Source organism: Astyanax mexicanus, chromosome 7 (genome assembly GCF_023375975.1).
Source record: "Astyanax mexicanus isolate ESR-SI-001 chromosome 7, AstMex3_surface, whole genome shotgun sequence".
Lineage (NCBI taxonomy): Eukaryota > Metazoa > Chordata > Actinopteri > Characiformes > Acestrorhamphidae > Astyanax > Astyanax mexicanus.
Genome location: NC_064414.1, coordinates 12,996,553 through 13,019,013, shown reverse-complemented (window position 1 = coordinate 13,019,013; position 22,461 = coordinate 12,996,553). Strand labels below are relative to the sequence as shown.

The 22,461-nt window shown below is 38.6% G+C and overlaps 1 protein-coding gene across 1 annotated transcript in view; it reads left to right on the top strand.

Annotated features, from left to right (window-relative positions):
- Nucleotides 1-22,461, top strand: part of itga9 (integrin, alpha 9) — a 137,820-nt gene that overhangs the window by 42,337 nt on the left and 73,022 nt on the right. The window contains exons 4-12 of the mRNA XM_007237268.4: nt 6,713-6,836; nt 10,194-10,261; nt 14,017-14,146; nt 15,149-15,234; nt 15,335-15,397; nt 16,901-17,038; nt 17,274-17,379; nt 20,405-20,499; nt 21,801-21,891. Of these exons, the coding sequence (XP_007237330.3) occupies nt 6,713-6,836; nt 10,194-10,261; nt 14,017-14,146; nt 15,149-15,234; nt 15,335-15,397; nt 16,901-17,038; nt 17,274-17,379; nt 20,405-20,499; nt 21,801-21,891 (901 nt within the window). The remainder of the gene's footprint in view (nt 1-6,712; nt 6,837-10,193; nt 10,262-14,016; nt 14,147-15,148; nt 15,235-15,334; nt 15,398-16,900; nt 17,039-17,273; nt 17,380-20,404; nt 20,500-21,800; nt 21,892-22,461) is intronic.

The window sequence follows — 22,461 nt, the reverse complement described above, 5'->3', positions numbered from 1 at the left end:
CATTTCCAGATCCCAATGCCCATCAGTGTAGATATATATTTACAAGCACTGTTGCAATTTAAACGATGCAGACACAAGATGTGAAAATTCACTGTTGCCGGGGTGTAAGATAGCAATGAGAAAAGTGTTAAGCTGAGTAAAAATAAATATAAAAAGTAATTAAATTATTTTCACACTCAACATGCATTGATAGTGTTTATTCAATGTAGGTATTTCATGGGTCCCTTGAGCTTTTAAAGCTCTGTGCCATCCATTTTAACAATTCAGTCATTTTAATGAAATGTTTTACGTTCCATATAACTACTTCTGACATAATTTCTAGAACAAAATGTTAATATACAAGTTATGAAATTGTTGTTGTGTCAGCTGTAATACAGAGAGCTCTCTTCATCACAGTAAGATAAGCTGCTCAATTAATTTATCTAACTCAGTTTAGAATTTGTATCAGTAAAAATGGGTCTGGTTTAAACAGGGCCGCTGCTAAGGTTTTGGAGGCCCTAAGCATAACTGGTCAGGGAGCCCACCCCCCCCCCCCCCCCCCCCCCAAAAAAAAAACCAAAAAAAAAAAAAAAACACACACACACAAACACAAAAGGTTTACGCAAAATTTTACTATTTATTAAAATTACACATGTAACTATGAATATTTACAACGTTATAAGTAAGGCCAATAACAGTGAAGAACAGCACAAGAGTACTATTTATAATGTATAAATAATAAATGAAACGATGCATGTCTATTTTAAGCAGTGGACACGTCATTTACACAAGCCAGCCTTAAAGGTTATGAAATTATCGTTTATATTCGTGGTGTATTTATATCAGCCTGTCAAAATCTATAGAGCTGTCTGATCCTGCTGTCATACAGACCATTTGGATAGTGCACTGACGGCATTAGTCAATAGGTAGGCTACTCTGTTTATTAATTTTTTATTAAAGTCACTAAAAATCTTCAAACTACACTACTACTATTTGCAAACGTGCCACGTGCCTTGCAATACCCAGATTAGTTTCTAGTTAAGCGTTTAAAGCTACCAAATCAGCAAAGCCAACGTAACTAGCTCAGGCAACACCACTGAACATGAAGTAATCAAAACTATTTAAACCTTTATCATCGAAGTTACTCACCAGAAAGGGATGCATGGGCCTCATCTTTCTGCTTCTTTTTCTTCTTCTCAGCTCCAGACTCAAACCGTCGCTTCATAGTTGAATTACCATTTAGTAGCAACTTCGCGCGGTGAACTTGTCTCCTGCCAAACTCAAGTAGCGTTGCTACTTTAGTTAGGACTAAGGTTGCCAGATAAGTTACGATTTTTCATCCTATTTGTTTATTTTATTTTAAGTTTTTAACTTACACAAATATTGCACTGGACAAGTTTTTGTATAGAATGGCCACATACACTTTAAAAATGGTTAAACATGCGCAAGATTTAGCGCCTCCATGCATTTTTTGATTATTTATTTGACTGGAAAATGTCACATCTGGCAACAACCAACAGAGCAAACCGAGCCGTGCCATTTCAGGCAATAGGGGTGGGGGCATTATATTATGCACAAAAATAATAACGTGCCGCTTTTAAGTAGTAGAGTAGGTGCCCCATGCAATGTTTAAAGACAAAAAAGATGAGCGTATCATAAATAATTCACATTGGGTTTTAAATTTAATAATGTCATAATTTCAACACATTTCATTCTCAGTCAATTTGGCTCCCTGCAACTGCAAAATGGTTGAGGCCTAACGCTGGCTGCGTTGTCTGCGTATGCAGAGCGGCGGCCCTGGGTTTAAAGAGGGGTCACTGTTTTGCGATATTTTTCTCTCACCAGTCATGTGGATGGGAATGTCCTGCTTGCCCCAGTCTTTGTTTAGCCCCGCCTCTCGTCCTGGTGGTCCTGCTTGAGGGCAGAGAGCTGGTTATGGGTTAAGTGCAAAACCCTGCTGTAAGAGAAGACAGCCTGAGGCTTTCTCTCGCTCTCCAAAAAATCACAAACAGCCTTTACAGGCCACTCAGCACGGCGGAGATCACAACACTGAATAACACTGAAACTTCACAAAACCAGAATCTTATCACCGTCAAAACTCACAGCATCACCTGAAAAATCACTCAGAACTTTACAGGAAGTGGCCTTTAAAGGTGCTAAACTCTTCAGAAGCAGCTGGTTCATGAATGTGTTTATATCAGCACATTTTAATTATACAGAAATTCTAAAATATTTCATTAATCTTTAACTTCCTTACTAAAAAACAATGGGTTATTTTAGTTTTGTACTTTTCTTGCTTAGGACAATAATAAAAACAATTAGACATCACATAAATGTGCACATACCATATATTTCACAATAAATGGCAAAAAAAAAAATTGTTGGGGCGCCTTATAATCCGGTGCGCCTTATGTATGAATTCTACCAGTCTGGTTGTAAGGAGCTGTAAAGCCACTTTTCAGTGAAGTTTCTCCAGAACCGAGGCTGGAGCAGTATTAGCATTAGCCGCTAACCGCAGCGCTAGTCCTTTTACCGTTCAGATGTGAGTATATTGGACTGTAGTCTGCGTGTTTACTGCATTAAAACAAGCTACATGTGACGAACCGCTAGCTGATAGCACCCTGGGTTACTGGAACACTCAGGATTTCTCAGTGTAGCGCTGCGGGTGGCATTAACTAGCACTAGTGCTGCTGCCCACAGCTAGCGCTGCTGCTAACCACACTAAAATATTGGAAATCTAAACTAACTGTAAATAAATGGAAGTGCTTTAATCACCCATATAAACAGTTTTCAGGGGAGAAATCTGTGTAGATTAACATCCAGCACTCGGTTGATTTGAGAAAATGTTCTTTTTAGGAATTACAGTTTTGTTTACTGAGGCATTTCCCCTAGCTTCCCCATTACAAAGGAAACATGGCGACACTGCTGTTCCTTACTAGTGTCGCATAATGTGCATTATAATCCAGTGCACCTTACGTATGAAATAGACCAGAAAATAGACGTTAAAATGCGGTATTTCGCGATGATATGTTGTGGCTAAATCAGAACACAAACCACATTTGCCTGCTGCACACTATGATATATAATGATGTGTGAAATTGGCAAATTACCAACTGTTATTCTGTGGGGACAACATAACAGAGTTGTTGACTCTGTTATACAGCACTGGGGAAATCATCAGACTTGCACATCAACAGTTTTATTAGAGACTTCAACTTTACTCTATCATTTATATTAATGTGTACAGAGGAAGTGTTGAATCCTATGTGAAACTTAGTTTACCCCATTACAGAGGACACATTCTCTCTTACCCATAATTACAGTTTATTGGCTTTATTTAACATGTTCTAACAAACAAACAAAAAAATTAATTTGCAGTGAGCAAAGTTTCAAACTGGTTTGAAGCACTTCACACAGTATGTTTCTAAATAGTTGTGTCCATATCTGTGTAGCATTAAAGAGACCAGTAGAAGCATTGAAATGTAAAAACAAGATATATTTTTTTTATCTAATTAATGCTAATTAAAGTTGTTGGTAACACTTTACAATAAAGGTATATCAATGAACAGTAAATACAACTGAATATCTCAACTAATTATTTATTTACACTAATTAAGACATTATTAAACATTACAAAAATGTCTGAATTCATTATTAATGAACTGTATTTAAACTAGTGCCAATTAATAAATAGTGTAGAAATAACTAAACAATGCATTTACATGTTTATTACTGTCTATGTATTGGTGTGCCCTTATTGTAAAGTGTTACCAATTTATTTGTAAATTAAAAACTATAATAAATATGTAAATATATAGAGGTGTGTGTGTGTGTGTGTGTGAGTGAAGATTCTGTGCTCCATTACAACAGTCTTGTGCACAGATTTACGACTCCATGTGAGCCAGCTGTTTAGCAGATGGGAAATCTCCAAGGCAATCTCCCTCTCGGCCAATCACGTGGCAGTATGAACAGAAACATGATGACGAGAGGACTTTTGGCTTTAGCTTTGATGCTATCAGGAAAACAAAGGCACAGCTCAGTCCTCACGTCTTCAGATTACGTATTGCATTCTGTCTCTTTCAGCAATCTTAAATGAGAAATGTTGAATTAAAGGAGTCTTTCCTCTATTAGGAGTCTTTAGGCTGTTTTACTACTGCACATTATGAAGTTTAACTGAATGCTCATTTTATATAAAAGAAAGTTAAATATGTTAACAGTCCAATCAGATCAAAGACTATTTAGTTCAGTTAAAATTGAGTCTGGTTGGTTCTTGGTGTGGTTTGTTTGGGAAGGTGTGAAATCAGTAACTACACTCGGGTTTGAATCAAAACAATAGCACCAGGATCTCACAAACCAACTTTGGAGTGTGTCGTTTGTGCTGAGAACGTGATCCGGTCTTGGTTCAACCTGACTATCAAATGTACTCCTTATGTTTGTGCTAAGCGGCTGTTCAGGTGCAGTTTAACCTGGTTTATTACCCAGATCATTACTATAGCTTTTAATGAATGCTGCAACTGCTGCATCTCCATGTTATATTTTTTTACAATCGCTTACATCCTTTTGTCCGATCTGTAGTCACGTTTTGAAAACTCTAAATACACTTAACACAACATCTGTCAGTTGTGGACTATAATATTAATACATTCCATGTTGCTATCATGCAATAAGCATACAATTAACATGTTTTTAACATGCTTACATTTTATTAAGATAAAAATTAGTGAATTTATTTTTTTTTAGGAAGTGAGGCCTTCAGCCTCTCTTTACCTCACACTCTCTCCCCCACTCATACTCACCCCCTCCCCTCTCTCCCTCTCTCTCTCTCTCTCTCTCTCTCTCTCTCTCTCTCCTGGATGAGTTTGAGCTGAACTCTCTCTGAGAGAATCTTATCTCACCACTGTTTCCAGGCTTGCAGCAATTACCACATTCATGTGTTCCTATTCCTGCTGCGCTTGGAAAGCTCTGCTTATTTACTCACACTGCACAGGAATGTTTATTTGAAACACGAGAAGAGGAAGGTAGTCCTGGGTCGTCTCTTGTATACAGTCAGTTGACAGTGTGAATGGGGAAGACAGAGGAGTGTAGAGTTTCATTTAGTAAAACAATACAGGAAATAGCATGTACACAGAGAAGAGCCATGCTTCCCTCTCAGCGCGGGGGTCCGCAGACATTTAAATGATATGAGATATTCTACAGCATCACTCTGTAAATATAAAACTAAGCCAGTGGCTCCTGGATCAGGGACACTCCTGTCCAGCTTGGTTTAGTATTTTCTTACTGTAACACACCCAGTTCACCCAGTTTACCCAGTTCATTGAGTTCACCCAGTTCATCCAGTTCTCCTCAGTGACGGCTCATCAGTTAGTTGATTAGTTGGATCAGGTGTGCTGTGATTGGTATAAACTCTAAAACCTGTGGGCCAGTTCTATTCAGGATCAGGTTTGAGAATCACTGCACTTAGCAATTAGCACTTAGCAGGGATAGGAATCACAGGGCATGTCACGATACATTACCCAGAATAACGATTATATTACAATACTGTGATTCTGCAATACTTTATATAATCATAACACATCTGTGTTACTGAAGAGGATAAAATACTCCTAAATCAGCAAATACAGAAATTATGGATTTATAGTTTCACAGAATTTCACAATCAATATTCTTCACTGCAGGTTTACACTATTCATTTGATTATAGCACCACCATGTAAAGTAATGAACGGGTAACTTTAGTATGTCCGTTTGAGGGGCGAGTCCCAGGGAGTTTAAAGCATTGCGTTAATTATTACATCCTTGATTACTTAATTATGGAGTTATGAATGCAGCTGAACTGAAAGTTTCACCTCTTGTGGGCACAGTAGTAAGGTTTAAAACAGTAAAACAATGATATATCTGCATAAAGTTGTTAAAATATTTAGAGTTTACATACAAGATTTCATTATAAACCATCTGAAACCACTTCAGTTAAATTATTTATGGTTTATTCTTTGCACAATGTAATAAGGAAATCACAGCTAATAGAGAATGTTATAAGAACATTAAGTAATGTTTTTAAAAAGGCTCTATAATGATTAGACTGTAACGTTACAGAAACAGTGTTTCAGGAAATGCGTGACTTATTAATGGGTTGTGACACAACTTTATGATAATGTTTCCAGCTAGACAAATACTTACATTATGGAATTAAAAGTAAGATTCCCAAAACCAAAACTTTAAACACTGTCACAAGTAACATTGCAGTGATGTTACCAGAACATTTAAGAGAGATTTAACATTTTGGGATTATGCCATGCCCTGTCTCTCTTCTGTTCTAGCAGAAACTCTATGCACTCTGTGTTTTTTTGCTTTCAGCTGAGTTCAATGGCCTGAGGAGCTTTGTTGTTGGTGGGACATCAGACGATAGAATGAAGATGTTGGTCCCTTAAAACCGCTAAACTGAAAGCAACCCCCTCTCCAAAAAAACACCCCATTGAGTATATTAGATTCACAGTCATGGCCAGACTTGGCCACGCTTCATGTCTTCGTCTGAGAAGTTAATTTGGCTGGCGCTGGGATAGAGAGAAGGAGCCGCTTTGTCTTTCTTCTAATAATCTTTTATTTTTCCCGTATGGGAACATTAGATGAGGCATTTCGATGTGTGCAGAAGATAATGTGATAATGTAAAGCTTATGGTAATATGTGTCTGTGTTTCTATATTTGTGTGAATAAACTCTTCGCTGTTCTGTCTGCAGGCCTGTGCACACCGCTGGAAAAACGTCTACTATCAGTCCGAGCACATCCTACCCCACGGTTACTGCTCTGTAATCCCACCCACGTTACAGGGCCGGACACAAGCACTCATTCCATGCTATGAAGGTACGTCTCTGGGGGTTTCTAAAGCTGTTTTAAAGGTGATTTTCTTCTTTTGAAGATCTGATCATATGGGACATTTTGTAGTTCTATAATTACAGACTGTAGTCCTTCTGTTTCTCTACACACTTTATTATCCTCCTAGCCATGTCACTTCTGGACTGAGAGTAGTCCACCAACAGCATCCTGCGGGCAGTGTCCTGTAGGCAGCATCCTGTGGGCAGTGTCCTGTAGGCAGCATCCTGTGGGCAGTGTCCCATAGGCAGCATCCTGTGGGCAGTGTCCTGTAGGCAGCATCCTGCGGGCAGTGTCCTGTAGGCAGCATCCTGCGGGCAGTGTCCTGTAGGCAGCATCCTGCGGGCAGTGTCCTGTAGGCAGCATCCTGTGGGCAGTGTCCTGTAGGCAGTGTCCTGTAGGCAGCATCCTGCGGGCAGTGTCCTGTAGGCAGCATCCTGCGGGCAGTGTCCTGTAGGCAGCATCCTGCGGGCAGTGTCCTGTAGGCAGCATCCTGTGGGCAGTGTCCTGTAGGCAGCATCCTGTGGGCAGTGTCCTGTAGGCAGCATCCTGCGGGCAGTGTCCTGTGAGCACTCATGAAGGACTAGAGGATAACCAACACTGTAAAGTGTGCAGCAACAGATTCAGAGCTTCTGTTTCTGACTTTACTTTATCTGTAGGGTGAAGCAGCTGTAGGTAGGAGTGGGTAATAGAGTGGAGGACAGTGAGAGATTAAACACAGTGTTTAAAAACTCCAGCAGCACTGCTGTATCTGATCCATTCACTGTACCAGCACAACACACACTAACACCTCATACACCACCACCATGCTAATCAGTGCTAATCACTGCAGTGCTGAGAATAATAATGATCCACCACCCAAACAATAATAGCTGCTCTGTGGTGATCGTGTGGTGGTCTATCCTTTGGGGTCCAAAGCATTGAAGAACAGGATGAAATAAAGATTATAAACTATGCAGAGAAACAGAAGACGTACTTGGAATTCAGGGATTAAACTGTAATCAAACCCTTGATTTTACATAACCAGATGTGGTTTTACAAATGTAGCCTATAGAAATGTATGTATTCCAATTAAAAGCTATAAAAAGCAATGTTTAGTGTTAATGTTCTGTATTTCGAGCAGAATAACGCAGTATGTTTTTGGGAGTAGTCACTGCTCGCTGTTCTTGCATAATTTTGGAAATAAGATGTTCCAGACACAGCTAATATGAAGAGTGGTGAAGTGCCAATGCTGAAACTTGGCCGCTTCAGAGACTCTGGTACAGGATGGAAATTTTCCGACATTTAAACAGATTTGACAGTCGCTCTGTACCAACACTCTCTGGCCTTAACTATGTCAGCTTTTGTCAGCTGTCCTCTGCCTTATGAATGGAATGACGCTGCTGGCCTGATAGTTTTTTGGTAGAATCATTGAACTCAGGTTCCGATCACTTCTAAGGCCACAGGTGTTTAAAACAAAGCAGCTAGTCATACAGACTGCTTCTAAGTGTGGGTCTCTCTCAGGAACTCAGGGAACTCCAATGTGGTACTGTGATAGGATGCAGCACCTGTGCAGCATCCAGTTGAGAAATTTCCTCACTACTAAACATTCCAGAGCCAATGGTCAGTGAAATTAAAACACAGTGGAAGCGACCACTGCATCTGACAGTTGGTGACAAAAGGCTTGGATTGAGCTGCTCAGCCATGAAAACCAATTCCATGAAGTTCTCTATGCACTCTTTTTGAGCTAATCTGAAGCTACATTAAGTTTTGACGTCTGTATAAAGTTGGTGACCTCTTTGCATAGATAGTTATTTGAGGCTGAAGCTACTATGGGTTCATCTGAGAGGTAAATCTAGGAAACAGGAATCCAGATTGCTGATGTATAAGGTAACAGTGGGTTTATGGTCCAGTGCAAGTTGTGGACTGGAATCTGGATTGGTAAGAGGATCTGCCTTTTTTTATCCAATATCCAGTGCATATTACTGCAGATATCGGATCCCTATTATAGCAATATTGGACCTGATACTTACACTAGATTCAGTCTGTCCCATCTCCAGTGATATTTAGTAATATAATACAGGAAATTGACAAATCCTGCACCTAACAGCTGGGGTTATGCATAGGGCTCAGCCAGGATCTACTACTCACTCAACTAACAACAATAGCAAAACCACCACAATCTGATACTGGCTCGACAAGAATCCAGAAGCACAGCCTAACACTATGTTCATGGTCCATTGCCTCAACTGCCAAGTAACAGACCTACCAAAAAATAACCTATGAACACACAGAATCCCTCCTTAATCTAAGCTCACTTCCTTTAACTATGGCAACAACACACTTACCTAAGCACAATCACACACAATAAATCACATTATAAGTTGCGTGAGCAGAACACAGCAACCACTACCATCTGATACTGGCTCGACAAGAATCCAGAAGCATAGCGAACTATGTTCATGGTCCGTGCCTCAACTGCCAAGTACTCAGACGTCTACAAAAACTCATGAGACAAATTATTACAAGAGCAGGACCACACCAATCCCCTTCATCCAAACTCTAACACAAACTTCAGTGCAAGCTCTTCTCATATTTAAGTAAACAAAAAATTTAACATTCCTTAAAAGAATGTTGTTTAGTGAAACAAAGTTGGTTCTTGCATTGTATCTCTGTCCAATGAAAAACAAGTATCTAAATTCTCTCTCCTGTAAAGTTGCTGTTTTGGAGTACTTGTTTTTATTGGACAGTGATGATTTATGTTTATATTTGTGTGCGAAATGATGAGTTGTGTTGCCCCATCCAAGTACCATCCAGTTTTAGGTACTTTTCCTACTATCAACTCATATCCTCTTTAATCAGGCAGTGGTTTATGTTATCTGAATGGGACATTTGAAGTGACTTGGAAAATGGGGGTTAAAGAATTCCTTTCAGCAGGAGAAATCTCCCCGGTTCGACTCTCAGGTCACTCAGGCAGTCCTTCTCTTCCTTCCGTTTCTCTTCATGACTCTGGCCCAGCGCTGGGAGTCCAGTGTGTGCACATCACATTTTGCGGGGATCCAAGCTCAATATTTTCTGAAACCGGAGAACATCATCCCCCTCTACCGCCCCCCACAAGACCCCCAGCCCCCCCAAGTGTGAGTTTTTGTTGAATGTGGCGCTGCTGGGTTGTTGGAGTCTGACTCTCAGCCCCCAGATTCCTCTTGGAGAGAGCTGGGCCTTTGACTAACTCCATATGGAATGCAGGAAGAACTCCAGTAACTGCTGGCTCAGACACACAGCAAAATCATTCTGTGGTTTTCTGACATTTTTCTCTCTGTCTCTCTCGTACTCTCTCTCTCTCTCTCTCTCTCTCTCTCTCTCTCGCAGACTATAAGAAAATGTATGGGGAGGAACACGGCTCGTGCCAAGCAGGGATAGCGGGTGTTTTCACTGAGGTCAGTAGCAGTGCAATTTGTATTTTGTAATGCTTCTTGTTTGCAATCGCTGCTATTTGTGTGTTGCTATTTGCTGCCATGTTTCCATTCTCCCCTGAGACCCTTCCAAATATCTCTTGTTTTGCCAAACTACATTATACTGATTTCAGATAAATAACATTTTAAAGTACAGAACCAAAGAAGCAAATTATGATCTGTGGCAAAAGTATTTAAAGCTTTCACATGGCAACACATTCTTGGTTTTAATCGCTGAAATGGTAATTTGATCTCTCTTCCGTCATAGAGACAGGAGGCTGGTCTTGTATGACTGAATATTAGAGATGCAATGATTGGTTGGAATGACTGACAACTTCGTCTAAAAGAAATTGATGATGAAATTTCATTGTTGACACGTCATTAAAGTTTGATGGATTGTAGTACACTAGGTGTGATGGAAAAACGAGGGGACGTGTAATGGGAGCACACACTCAGCTCAATCTCTGTGTCTCTAAAAAATTTAAACATATCAGACAAGAGACAAGACAACAGCAGAACTCACTGCATATCAGCTCTTTATACATTGAATAAAGTAAAATTACACGTTTAGTGCTGCTGTCTCTGGAGTGATAGAGAAAGGTAGATAGTTAGTTTACTACAGAGAGCAGGTGAAAAAGGGGTGATCATGTGACTGGCCAAGATCCCAATACTTCAGCGTACAATAGCAACACAAAGACAGTGGGGTAATACAGTGGGGTAAATCACAACTCAACTCAGGAGCCTTAACAATACCAACAGGAGCCAACCACTAAAAATGTCACACAACAACAATTCTGTGATCATAATTCAGAACAGGGTTCATTTTTCAATTCCGGTAGTTCCCTGTATTATATATAATTATGATATATCAGTGATTCTGAATTCTAACCCTTTAAAAATTACATAATTGACCTCAATTTCTGATCACGTGATCAGATCAGGGACATCCCATCAGCACATTACATATATTATTTATTTATTTATTTACATTTTGGTGAATCCTTTAGAACCTTTTGGTTTAGTTTATGTGCACAGTCAGCACTGATATAACCGGAGGATGTGTGGAACTCCGCCCACAGCTTTCATATATGAATTCAATATAAAAGTCTAACATATATACAAATGCAACATATAATACCATATAATAATAAATCCTATAGGTATTTATAATATATGTACGTATACACATTTTTATAGGTATTTCATATATATTTCAGGAAATATTTCTACATATATCCAGAGGATAAGTATATGTGATTTATTATTACCACCAACAGGTAACATATATGGGAACACCACTCTTGACACAGGGACATATATGGCATTCCGTGTGGGTCAGATTGGCTTTGCAGTAGCATCTTGTGTGACCATCAGGACCTTAAGCATCTAAACCAGATGGTTGGCCTGTGAGAGGGCTCTGTCACTCAGTCAGTTGGAAGCTTGCAGCGCAGCTGGAGGTGGTGTTTGGCGTGTTTGGCTAGCCTGACCTCTACATCAAAAGCCATTTGTGTGGGTGTGTGGGTGTGTGTGTGTGTTTTCCTTCTTAGACAAATGGAAAATACTTTATTGGAATAACCATTTGTGACTTGCCGTGAACTCAGATTTCAGGTGTTTGGTGATCCATTGCTATTCAGTACTGATTGCATTTTGTGTTTCTGTTATAAACTGTGTTTATACTGATGGTGTATCTGCATCAGTACTGTAGAAACAGTGAATGTAAATGTGATAATAAGATGCTAAAGGCCGATCTACAGGTGGTTAAATTTAAGGAGTCCCTTACGTTTTTTATTGTGACGTATATACCAATAGAATTGTATTTTACTAGCTAGATACTATTTTTTATTTTCATTCTATATTTGAAAACCTGATTAAATTAACAGATCATAAGATAAGTTGAAAAATCAATGTAAGTGATTGGCCACCTAGGGCAATATTTAAACGATGTATTGGTGAGCCATCAACCATGCACCTTTCAGCTTGATTTAGGGCATGTCCGTGTGTCCTTGCTATCATAACAATGAGAAAAGTACACATTGCGTGGCCCGAAAACTGCAAAAGGCATGTACTAATTCTCTTAATTAATCATAGCTGTGTTAACGGCATAACATGAAATAAACCAATCAGTGTGTCACTTGCCATTCCCTTTAATAGCCAGGTGCACTCTAACTTACTCAACAGAGGAACTTACCTGTTTGTTCATTCTCTTCATTCTGTTTAGTGTTGATGTAAGAGGTTGCATAGCTGCCTACAGGCACGCGCTATGGGTTTGTGCACTGCTGCATCTCCACATGTGTGTGTAACAAGCAGGGGTGTACTTGTGTTGGGTTGACTGTTGATGTCTGTCTTGGTTTTATTCAGTCAGTGGTGCACCAGTGTTTTCACACCTCATTTCGAGATCACCACGTCCATCTGTATAGATGTAGGATCCTACATAGACCCTGCGCAAGGCGTGTCATGAAGCTTTTTCTTGCTTTTCACCCTGTCAACAGTGTATTTTTACGCTTTGCACACATGCTGGAAGTGAGGTGTGTTTAGGTACATTTCTGGCATGTTGCTATTTTGCCGGTGGAAAACACAGGAGCCCCACTGACTGAAATGAACCTAGACAACAGTCAATCATCAGAGTCTATTAACTCAACAATAAACAAAATAAAGAATAAAATAACATTGCTGTTCCCTTAAATTAGCTGCTGGTCTACCTTCACAGCATGAACGCACAGTTCAGTTTCCTCTGCTGAGACATAAAAGCATAAAAAGCACAGCGCTTTTAAGATACGAACGCACCAAAGTCAAAGCTCCTCTGCCTCTTAAAGAGGGCCCTTGTTTATAACAAACTCTGTTGCTATTTAAGCAACACAAGTGGAAGGCGTGAACATAGACTGTTGGCCAGGTGTAGGGTAGCAATGAGAAGAAGTCTTGCAGAGACTAATCAAATAAGTGACTAGTTGACCAGGACTGCAGGGCAGACTATCAACTTGTTGACTACCGTACTAAAAATGACTAGTCGTATAACCCATAATTGGAAGCTGGATTCAAATTTCTGAATTTGACCTCCACACTTCATTTTTTTGTTTGTCACAGTTTTAGAGAGAAATTAGATGGTGCATGTAATTGCAAATAAATATTTAATAAGACATTAAAGACAAAACAGAGCAAAAAACGTGTGTTTAATACACTGTGTGCTCTAAACGCTCTGAACTCTCTGTACTGAGTTTTCTCAGTAAGGTGCATGTGTCTGTGATCTACTGCTCACTGTGTTCATTTCGTTTATAACACCTTTTCCTTCCTCTAAACTCTAGAGACTGTATAGTTTAAACATTCAGCGTGCAGCTCTACATGAAGCTTTCACATCTACTACTATCACTCTTACCACGGCCAAAGTGTAGTTCCTTTAGCAGCAACTGAACCTCTTCACCACTGAATGTATACATATTTCTACGAATTCAAACCAATTAAAAGTTTTAAATGTGCTCTCTTTATGCCAATCCATCGAGTGATCTCAGCAAGAAGTGACAGTTGGCATGTGAGTTTGTGGTTGTGGGTTAGCAGCAGATAATACAGCAGTTTGTGGCTGTTGGTTAACCAGCGCCTCACCGAAAGCTCTGTTTTTTTCCCTCGTAATTACAAACTCCGTTTCTGCAGGCCTCAGTTAAAAAGGCCAGTTCTGCAGGGATTATGTTATAAACATGTTTCCACTGCTTTAATTATTCATTTTGTTTCGAATGCTGTTGATGTTGCAGGAGCTTGTCGTGATGGGAGCACCTGGATCGTACTACTGGACCGGAACAGTGAAAGTGTTCAACATAACCTCCAACACGCAGTACAGCCTCAACAAAGATGATCTGACTTCTCAGAGATACAGTTACCTGGGTTTGTATTAGCTTCCTCTAGACCAGTGCTCCCAAATCCCCAGCCATAACCGGGTCACAGCAGTTTTGCATATGTAAATTCTTAGGTTTGTGTGTAAAATCTGTATCAGTCCTTATTTAACACTGGTTAAAGACTTTTCTAAAACTAAAATCAGACCGCACCACAAACCCATATGTTATGTCCTAAATAGTTAAAAAACGGACTAATGCACAGTCAAAATAATATTACAGACTGTAGCTTTTACATGAATAAAACAAATATATAACCTGTCAATCAACAAACAAGGCTGTCACCCAACACAGATGTTTTTATATAATTATATTATGTAGATTTTATATACAGGGGTTGGACAATGAAACTGAAACAATGAAAACCTGTCATTTTAGTGTGGGAGGTTTCATGGCTAAATTGGAGCAGCCTGGTGGCCAATCTTCATTAATTGCACATTATTGCACCAGTAAGAGCAGAGTGTAAAGGTTCAATTAGCAGGGTAAGAGCACAGTTCTGCTCAAAATATTGCAATGCACACAACATTATGGGTGACAGACCAGAGTTCAAAAGAGGGCCATTATCATGAGTATTATCATGGCTGGATAATAATACACAGAATGTGGATAATATATGTGATTGATTATGTTATTAGAGTTTTTATTTATTTATTTATGGAATATAATTGTGCTATCAGATACACACACAACATTCCCAGCTAGATGGATACTAACATTATTGAAACATTAAAGGTAACATTCCCAAAACTAAAAATCAAAACAATGATACAAGTGCAGCAACTTTATCAAAACTGGTTGTTTCATAAATTTTTATGGTAACAGTAGACACTAATATCCCACATTGCAATGCAAACATATGCACAATTATATGCAATTGGCACACAGCCACAGACATGCAGAGTGAGGTGTTTTCAGGACAGGATAAAATATTAATGCAGTATTCAGCTTTATTCTGTAGGAGTTTAATTAAATTTCCAGTGTTTTTTATTGATAGGTTACGCAGTGACAGCCGGACACTTCTCCTCTCCAACAACCATAGATGTAGCTGCTGGAGCCCCTCAGGACGGAGGTGGAGGGAAGGTGGGTGGATCTGTTTATGAGTTTTACAGTGTTCTTTAAATTTAAAGGAAACAAAGTTCTTTCACATGTTCTGACACTTTCACATCTCTCCTTTCTGCAGGTTTACATTTTTAAAACTGAGGGAACGTCTCTAGTGAAGATCTTTCAGGCCTCAGGGAAAATGGTTTGTAAAAATGTGGACTAGTCTAACCATTTTTTTCTGCTCTGCATAAACTCATTTTCTTCATTTTATATAAACATACACAACATTTCTTCAACAAACAGCATAAATGTTAGCATGAGCGGTCAGCTGCCTGTTTGTACCGAGAACCACAGTGTTTATGTTCATGAAAATCTACAGCCTGGAAATCAAACAGTGGTTTTACAAAAACTACATAACAGCTTTACACAGAGATACATGTGTGATATATTAGAGATCGTAAGTATTTATACATTTTTATGAGTATTTGGTCTCAAATGGCTTACATTCACTTATTGATCTACTTAAACTACAAATCGTTTAACCCTATAATCAATGGATCTACTTTTTAATCATTGATTTTTAACAGCCATGCTTGAGTGCTAAAGGATGTTTTGTTTGGTATAAAAAATATTGTTTGTTAATGTATGACAGCTTCAGCTTGTATTGATGAAATGATTGAAAAAAGATTTTTCTGAATTCTAATGCTTTTGGGTCATTAAACAAGTATGACTGGCTGATTTGTTTAATATACTGTATGAATATAGTAAAATTGACTGATATCTGATATTTTACTCCATTATATGGTGACTCATTCATTGTGATCGAAAAGCTAAATTTTACCCAACATGCCAAAGAACGAATTTATTAGTATTTTTTATGAGAATTAATAAGTATGAGACTTTGGATTTGAAACTGTAAAAAAACATCTTATCTGATAGTTTTGCTATTCTCTTTTTGTATTCTCTCAACAAAATGTGTTGTTAGCTGATTCTAAAGAGATTGTAGCCATGTTAGTTTTTAGCCCTGCCCCCTCTCAGTTCTGCAGTAGAAATAAGCCACTACTTTCCCTTCTGACGTGATAAGCTTCAGTTTGGTAGTCAGCTGGGGTAGTTTAAAGAGTTTGTTAACTATTAGCTCATCTGGGCATTTGCTCCTGTCATGTTCAAAGTTTTAGCCCCCATTCTTGGCATTGCAGCCCATATTCCCATAACCAGTAGTGGTGATGTGCTGCTCTCTAGTATCAACAACGCGATATGTAGATTTAATAAATTTGGCTAGTGGGCTGGGTATATATGTATATATTAAGGTGTAAATACAAAAAGTTGAAGAAATACAGATTCTTTTTTGAAGGAGCAACAGTGTTTGAGGGATAGTGTCTACTATCATGAGTCAATGTTCACCTATACGAAAAAAATAAAAAAATTACGCTTTGATATTCTCACGCTTGGCAACTATGTCTGCATTTAATTTAGCTTATTTCTTTTATAACCCTGTGTATCTTTTATCTTTTATCTATTTATCTATTCATGTAAATTATCATATATATATATATATTTATTAACTATTGCAATTAATTCACAATGTTCATGTGAGTGAGTCCTAAAAGCAAATTTCTATGCATTAATAAGTGTGATTTTGTGTTGAATGTTTGTGTAAAACACTGGAATTTGACGCGTCCTGCTCTGTGGCTTGGCTTGGTTTCAGATGGGCTCTTACTTTGGCTCCTCAATGTGTGCAGTTGACCTGAACGCAGACGGGCTTTCGGACCTGCTGGTGGGGGCACCCATGTTTAGCGAGGTCCGGGATGAGGGCCAGGTGTCTGTTTATCTCAGCAGGGGCAACGTGAGTTCACTTGGTCTGTAGAAAAGTGATAACACAATATTTAAAGTACTATAGTAACAATGTATAGGTTCTTTTTTCTGTTCTAAACAGTACTGATCTGCCTGAGCTGAATCTGATGTTCTAATACATCTCTTTTAGTATTAATTATTATATGTGTGATATAAATCAGGCTTGTGTATATATCTTCAGGCTCATGGAGAATTGTGTGTGTGTGTGTGTGTGTGTGTTTCTACAGGGAGTGATGGAAGAGGCTGAGATTTTGAATGGACAAAACTCTTACAATGCCCATTTTGGAGAGTGTATCACTACCATTGGTGACATTGATGATGATGGTTATCAAGGTAAGAATAAGAAAAGTCCTTAAAAATATGCATTATTGGTTATACCTATAGAAATTTAATTTGGATATAACTTAGAGTAGTCAGTGAAAAGCTTGTATATTAGTTTATATTTACTGTCCTCTGAAAATAACTCAACACACAGCCACTAATGTCTGAATAGCTGCAACACAAGTGAATACACCCCACAGTGAGCATGTCCAAACTGTGCCCATAGTGTTAATATTTTATCTAGCACTGCCTGAATCAGTTTAGTCATGTGGTCACTCCTCCAAGATGACATCACAGAGCTGGTGGATGTTAGACAACTTCCTCTTCCTCCAACTACTTGGGGATGTCCCACAGATGCTCAATTGGATATAGGTCTGGAAACATACATGGCCAATACATCCCCTTTACCTTCAGCTTCCTGGAGGAGTGTTTGGTGTCGTTATTGTTTTGGAAAACTGCCATGTGGACTAGCTCTGCTTCAGGATGTCAGATGTTGGAATTCATTCAGTCTCTGCATATGACCTTTACACATGGGCTCAACCTATTTGTTCAACCCAGACAAGGCCTATCCTGGAAATTGCTAAATCACCCTTGGTTAACATGCTGTAGCTCAGTTTCAGTTTCAGGGTGTTCGCAATCTTTTTAAAGACTAGGCAATCTTTGTGGAGAACAACAATTCTGTTTTGAACATCCTCAGAGAGTTCTTTGCCATGGAGTGCCATGTTAAATATCCAGTGGCCAGTTTGAGAAAATTTAACCCAAAACATCAAATTTAACAGCCCAGCCCAGCCCAGCAATTCACACCTAAAATCTTGTATCTAACAAGTGACCATGGAGGGATACTGATAGAATTAGGCACAGTTTGGATATGTTCATTACTCACTTACGTTGCCAGCTATTTAGACATCAACAAGAACATGTTGTGTGTTATATTCATGAATATGTATAATAAAATATTTGCAGTAATGTGAGGTATGTACTCACTTTTCCTTAGTAAAATGTACACATACAAATACAGTGTAAATGGCTTTTACTCAAGAGGTTCTTTTAACGGAAGTGATATGACTATTCTAAATATGCTCACTAATTAAAACATATAGTCTTAAAGTTATATTTTAGCATACTGTTATTTTAGCCTCACAGTATTTTTAATGTTTTCTATTGTCAGTAGTTCTTCTCTTTTACTAAGAAGATCAAATAAATGTTAACATGTTGACAGAATACAGAGGAAACTGCAGTTCACACTTCAGTTTGTTTTCCTTCTCGTCAGCTAAAGTGTGAGTGACTGATGTACAGTGCAGAGGAGGATTGTGTGCATACTCTAATGCTGATTTATCTCTGCTTTTAATGGTACTGTTTCTCTTTTCTTAAATATTGAGATTGACAGACACAGACAACACTTAAGTGGCCATTAAGTGACTTCAGAGTCGGGTTGGAAGGATTACTTTAACTGTTTTCTGTTAGTGATTAGTGTTATCCTTTTATAACTGTTACATGTGAAACATTTTCTAAAGGGTTACTGTATTAATGTATAGTAATCCGTTACATCTATATTACCTGTCTTCAAACCATATATTTGATATATGTTCATATGTTCTTATATAAGAACTTAAAGTTGGAAAATCTCATAAGTTAGTCCTGTGGCTACATAGTTAATCTTCATGTCCATATCAAACAAATTTCCTGTCTAACGGTGCGCACCCACTGGCACTTAAGCCCCGACGCATCCCATTCATTTCAATGGAGAGAGCCACCGCATGCCGCGGTGCATGCTGGGTTGCGTTGCGTTGAGAGCAGCCCTGCCCTCCGGCAAGAACATTGAGCAGATCTCAACTTTATTCAAATTTATCCGGCCGCTGCGCTGCGTCCAGCCAATCAGGGAACAGCAGGCTGCCACACCACACATATACAATCCTCACACACACAGAACAGGCGCCTTTCAAACACAATGGATTTATACAACTGTAGATCACAGTGAGGTTTACTACAAATGTAAAATCTTAAACTTATGATTGACTACATCTGTCGCTTCATTTGAATTCACGGACACGCCCACACGCGTTGAAGAAAAGTGCCAGTGGACACATACCATAATACACTCTTAAGTATAAAGGGTTCTTTGAGTGAATCTCCTTTACAACAGTGTTTCTTTATGGAACCAAAAGTGGTTATTCCATATCATAGTTCAAAAAACAGTTTGTGGCAGATTATTTTTTAGGTGTGCATTATGCATACTGTTGCATTTGGATTAAAAACATACCTCCAAAATGGTAGCTTAACAGGGAATCATAGGGTATCTCCTTATACTATATTATCATGTTACAGCTTCCCACAGTAAAGAAATCACAATACTGTGATTCTGCAACAATTCTCTACAATACATAATAGCATCTTACTGTTACTGAAGAGAATAACATACTTGTAAATAAGAAAATACCAGAAATTACAAATTTATTGGTGTCATTTTCACAGAATTACAGAAACCCTATTCATTTGATTAGCGCAACCATTTGTAATTAGTCAGAGTTTAGAGCACCTGTTTTTTTATCAAAATATCCACATTTGATGCTGCCTATTGATAGTGTATCATTAACAAATATGATTTTGCTTGTATTACAGAGGTGGGTCAGTGTAGTGTAAGGAGTCTTATTCAAAAACTGTTGATGTAGCTCAGCATAGTCCCCCAAACCAGGAATTGAACCCCAGTCTCCAAGATAGTGTGGTATCTAACTGGCAGGCAGTGGTGTTATCTGTTGCTCCACAACCCACACTCTTGTTTTCACTGTAAAAGATTACAGAGTTTTTTGGGATCCATATTATGTTATGAAATTGCAGGAATCCTGCTCAACCCTACTTAAAACCCTGCTTAAGAGTGCAAATTAAGTCAAACTTACAGAAGTCCTGAACAGCATCTTTCATTTCAAAGCCTGTTATGCCCACTGTCTCATTTACACACACTCTCTCTTTCTGTTTACTCTCTCTTTCATTTTCTCTCTCTCTCTCTCTCTCTCTCTCTCTCTCTCTCTCTGTGCTGTAGATGTGGCGATAGGAGCTCCTAAAGAAGATGAGTACAGAGGTGCAGTCTACATTTACCACGGGGACGCTACGGGAATAGTCAGCAAGTACTCAATGGTAACCTACCCAATTTCACAATCATTAGTGCTAAATATAAAATTTCCCTGAAATTTTTTTTTTGTAGGATTTATTGCAATATTTGCTGCGAAAAGTCATGCAATATGCAAATGAGCTCTCTACAATAGTAGTAACGAATAATATTTTGCTTTTGTCTGTTAATTTGCCCCAATTAAATCAAAACCTGCAGTTTTCATTCTTTTCATAGTGAGTTCAGGGAAAAAAGCTCTTTTAATTATTTTTGGTTTTGCATCACTACGGCAGCTTATGTACCACATAGCATAACTTAGAACGGTTCAATTTCTTGCATAAATAACTGGATAGTGTGTTACTGTCCTCTTGTTGTCCTCTCAGTGTGCTTTCAGTGTTCTCCAGGCACAGTGTGTGGTTAGCTAGCTAACAGGATTGTGGCCTAGGACTGAGTTAGCTTTTAGCCAAGTGCCCACTAGATTCTAAACAACATGTGACGCTTCCCTTGCTTCCAGTTTTTTTTGGGGTGTCCATGTCAGTGTTTTCTCTAGTCAGCTCCTCTCTAAAAGTGTGAAGCTACAACTTCAGCACTGGATTTTTCAGGGCATATGGTCACTCTACTCTTGACAGTGAAGTCACATCATTCTGACCTTACCCTTATCTCAACCATAACCTACTCTTTACTCTGGCAAAACTCTCCAATATCTAAGGCTGACTGACTGGCCACACACACACACACACACACACACACATAGAGACGTGCTAGTATCATATCATATATAGTTGTTACATTAATTAGCTGATAAACATGCAGACAGTACTATTCTAGCACCTCTGTTTTATATTTACACAAAAACGACCAATGACACTATAGCTAGCCCCTTTCCCTCTGGTTTAAACATTTTAGCATGATTTAATAACAGCAAAAGGAGTGCTGGTTGATTGTGCGGGTGCTTGCAAAGCAGAGAGGAAGTGGATCCTACCATTTGCATGGAAAGGAGGATTGCTATATTTTCTTTCTGAAACATTTATTTAATTTATGTTTATTTCATTTCTAAGATTTAACAAAATATATAACTGTTATTTTCACTTCTAGGGGTGCTGGGATACATAAATAAATATATACATTGTTATTAGCAATGTTCTAGACATTAAACATCAGCTAACACTACGTCCCTGCTCAATGAATGTTAATTTCAGGTTGAATGTTGATCATGACGTCAGATGAGAAAAGTTTTATGTCAGGATAACATCTAATACTGTTAGGTGCCTGCAGGGGTGTGTCTCCACACCTCGTGACTTGATTGTGAATGTGATTTTGTGTTTTGCAGAGGTTGTCTGGGAGAAGCATCAGTCCAAATCTTCAAATGTTTGGCCAGTCAATATCCGGCAGTGTGGACATGGATGGAAATGGATATCCAGGTTTGGCTAAACTTTATACACACAGCTCGTGTACACGTTTCAGCTCAGAGGAACATTTAATACATTTCCAAATTAATTCAAAACAGCCCAATAAGAACCAGAGCGAATACCAGACAGCTCACTCACTAAAGTAAGGAAATACCAGTGTATGAACTGACCGTGAATCAGCTCTGATTATTTGGTTTAGGCATACTCCACATCATTTCAGATCAGTTAGATTGCTTTTGATCTATTAAAAAAACAACAATAACATGAAATTTTAGCGATTTTAAAAAAGTGAAGTAGTTCATTTTTATTTGAATTTGCTTTACTTAACAAATTTGATGCTACTTTGAGTTTTGGAAAGCTGTATTACACCTGGTTTTAAACTGCGTTTCTTTTCATTTCTTGAAACCACTGTCTAGTTTCAGTCCTGTGAGTCTTCATTGCTCTTCCCTGAATCTGGAGGCATGAAACTAAATCCTGGATTAATTATGAGACGGAAAAACCTCAGTTCAAAGATAAACCCAGGAATGTAGATTAAGTGCTGGCTTAATTGGCTGAGCGGCTCTTTGGCACATTCTGTTTTCA